General features: G+C 51.8%; 1 protein-coding gene across 1 annotated transcript; it reads left to right on the top strand.

Moving 5' to 3' along the window:
• The first annotated feature begins 202 nt into the window (after positions 1–202).
• Positions 203–661, top strand: LOC138894215 (uncharacterized). The gene has a single exon (XM_070178897.1). It carries the CDS (start codon positions 203–205, stop codon positions 659–661), a length of 459 nt encoding a protein of 152 aa, XP_070034998.1.
• Positions 662–1524: the final 863 nt, after the last annotated feature.

The following is a 1524-nucleotide window of genomic DNA, read 5'->3' as shown; positions in this document are numbered from 1 at the left end:
ATGGACTAGACTTCACCCTTTGGTCTTTGGGGGTGAGCGACATGAGGATCCTCAGGACTTTATTGATAGGTGAAGGGACAGACTGCACAACATGAGGATATTGGAGTCTCACGGGGTGGATTTCACTACCTTCTAGTTGGAGGGCAGAACACGTAGATGATGGCAGTCTTATCTTCTTAGTAGACCAGTAGATTCTCCTCCCATGACTTGGGGCCAGTTCACGCGCCTATTCTTGGACAGGTATATTCCACCCTCTCAGAGGGAAGAGTTGCGATTCCAGTTTGAGCAGCTCCAGCAGGGTCAGATGTTCATGACCGATTATGAGGCGAGATTATCTGAGTTGTCTCGCCATGCACTCATGATACTCCCTAGTGAGGCGGAGCGGGTGCAGAGGTTTGTTGCGGGGCTGCCTTCAGGTATTCAGGATAGTGTGGACCGAGAGTTAGAGATGGGGACTTCCTACCAGCTAGTAGTGGAGATTGCTCGGAGGATCGAGGGCTATCTCCAGAGGGGTAGGGAGCAGATGCAGCAGGACAAGAGTGTCCGTTACTCCGGGGAGTTCAGAGGTGCCCCAGCTGGGGGCAGAGGTCAGTTCAGGAGGGTTCAGCCCAGTAGATCCCCATATCCAGCACCGCCACCTCCACGGGGTGCTCCAGCGTGACCCTATTTCAGTACTATGCCGGAGAGTTCTTACCGACCGCTAGCTGTTCAGGGTCCTTGCAGTGGGTACTCTAGTCATCAGAGTTCTTCTAGTGCTTACTTCAGTGCCATGCCAGAGAGTTTATATCGCCCATCAGCTATTTAGGGTTCTTCCGGTGGGTATTCAGGCCATCAGGGTTAGACTTCAGGGCAGCAGATCACCACACCGAGAGGTTGTTTTGAGTGAGGGGATCTTAGTCATATGCGGATATTTTGCCCCAGGCTTCGGGGCAAGGTAGTGCAGCAGGGCCAGCAGCCCATGATTACAACTCCAGTAGCCACACCAGCCGTCCGACTACCTAGAGGCGGAGGGCAGGGGGGTAGAGGCCATCCCAGAGGTGGAGGTCAGGCAGGCGGAGGCCAGCCGGAGGGCGCTCCAGCTAGATTTTATGCTTTTCTGGCCAGACCAGATGCAGTGGCCTCAGATGCCGTGATCACAGGTATTATCTCTGTCTGTGGTAGGGATGCTTCAGTATTATTTTATCCAGGATCTACCTATTCGTATGTGTCATCCCTGTTTGCTCATTTTCTGGATATTTCTCATGAGTCCTTGGGTACCCCTGTTTATGTGTCCACTCCTATGGGCGATTCTGTGATTGTGGATCGGATCTATCGGTCCTGTGTAGTCATATTCTATGGTTACAAGACTAGAGCGGACCTTCTGTTAATTGATATGACCGACTTTGAGGTCATCTTGGGCATGGACCGGTTATCCCCATATCACGCCATCCTTGATTGCCATGCCAAGACTATTACCTTAGCAATGCCAGAGTTTCCTAGATTGGAGTGGAAATGTTCGTCTATCAGTACGTCTAGTCGGGTTAT

The sequence above is a fragment of the Nicotiana tomentosiformis genome, chromosome 6, assembly GCF_000390325.3.
Source record: "Nicotiana tomentosiformis chromosome 6, ASM39032v3, whole genome shotgun sequence".
Lineage (NCBI taxonomy): Eukaryota > Viridiplantae > Streptophyta > Magnoliopsida > Solanales > Solanaceae > Nicotiana > Nicotiana tomentosiformis.
Note: the sequence above shows the minus strand (reverse complement) of the source record. Positions and strands in the feature narration are given on the sequence as shown.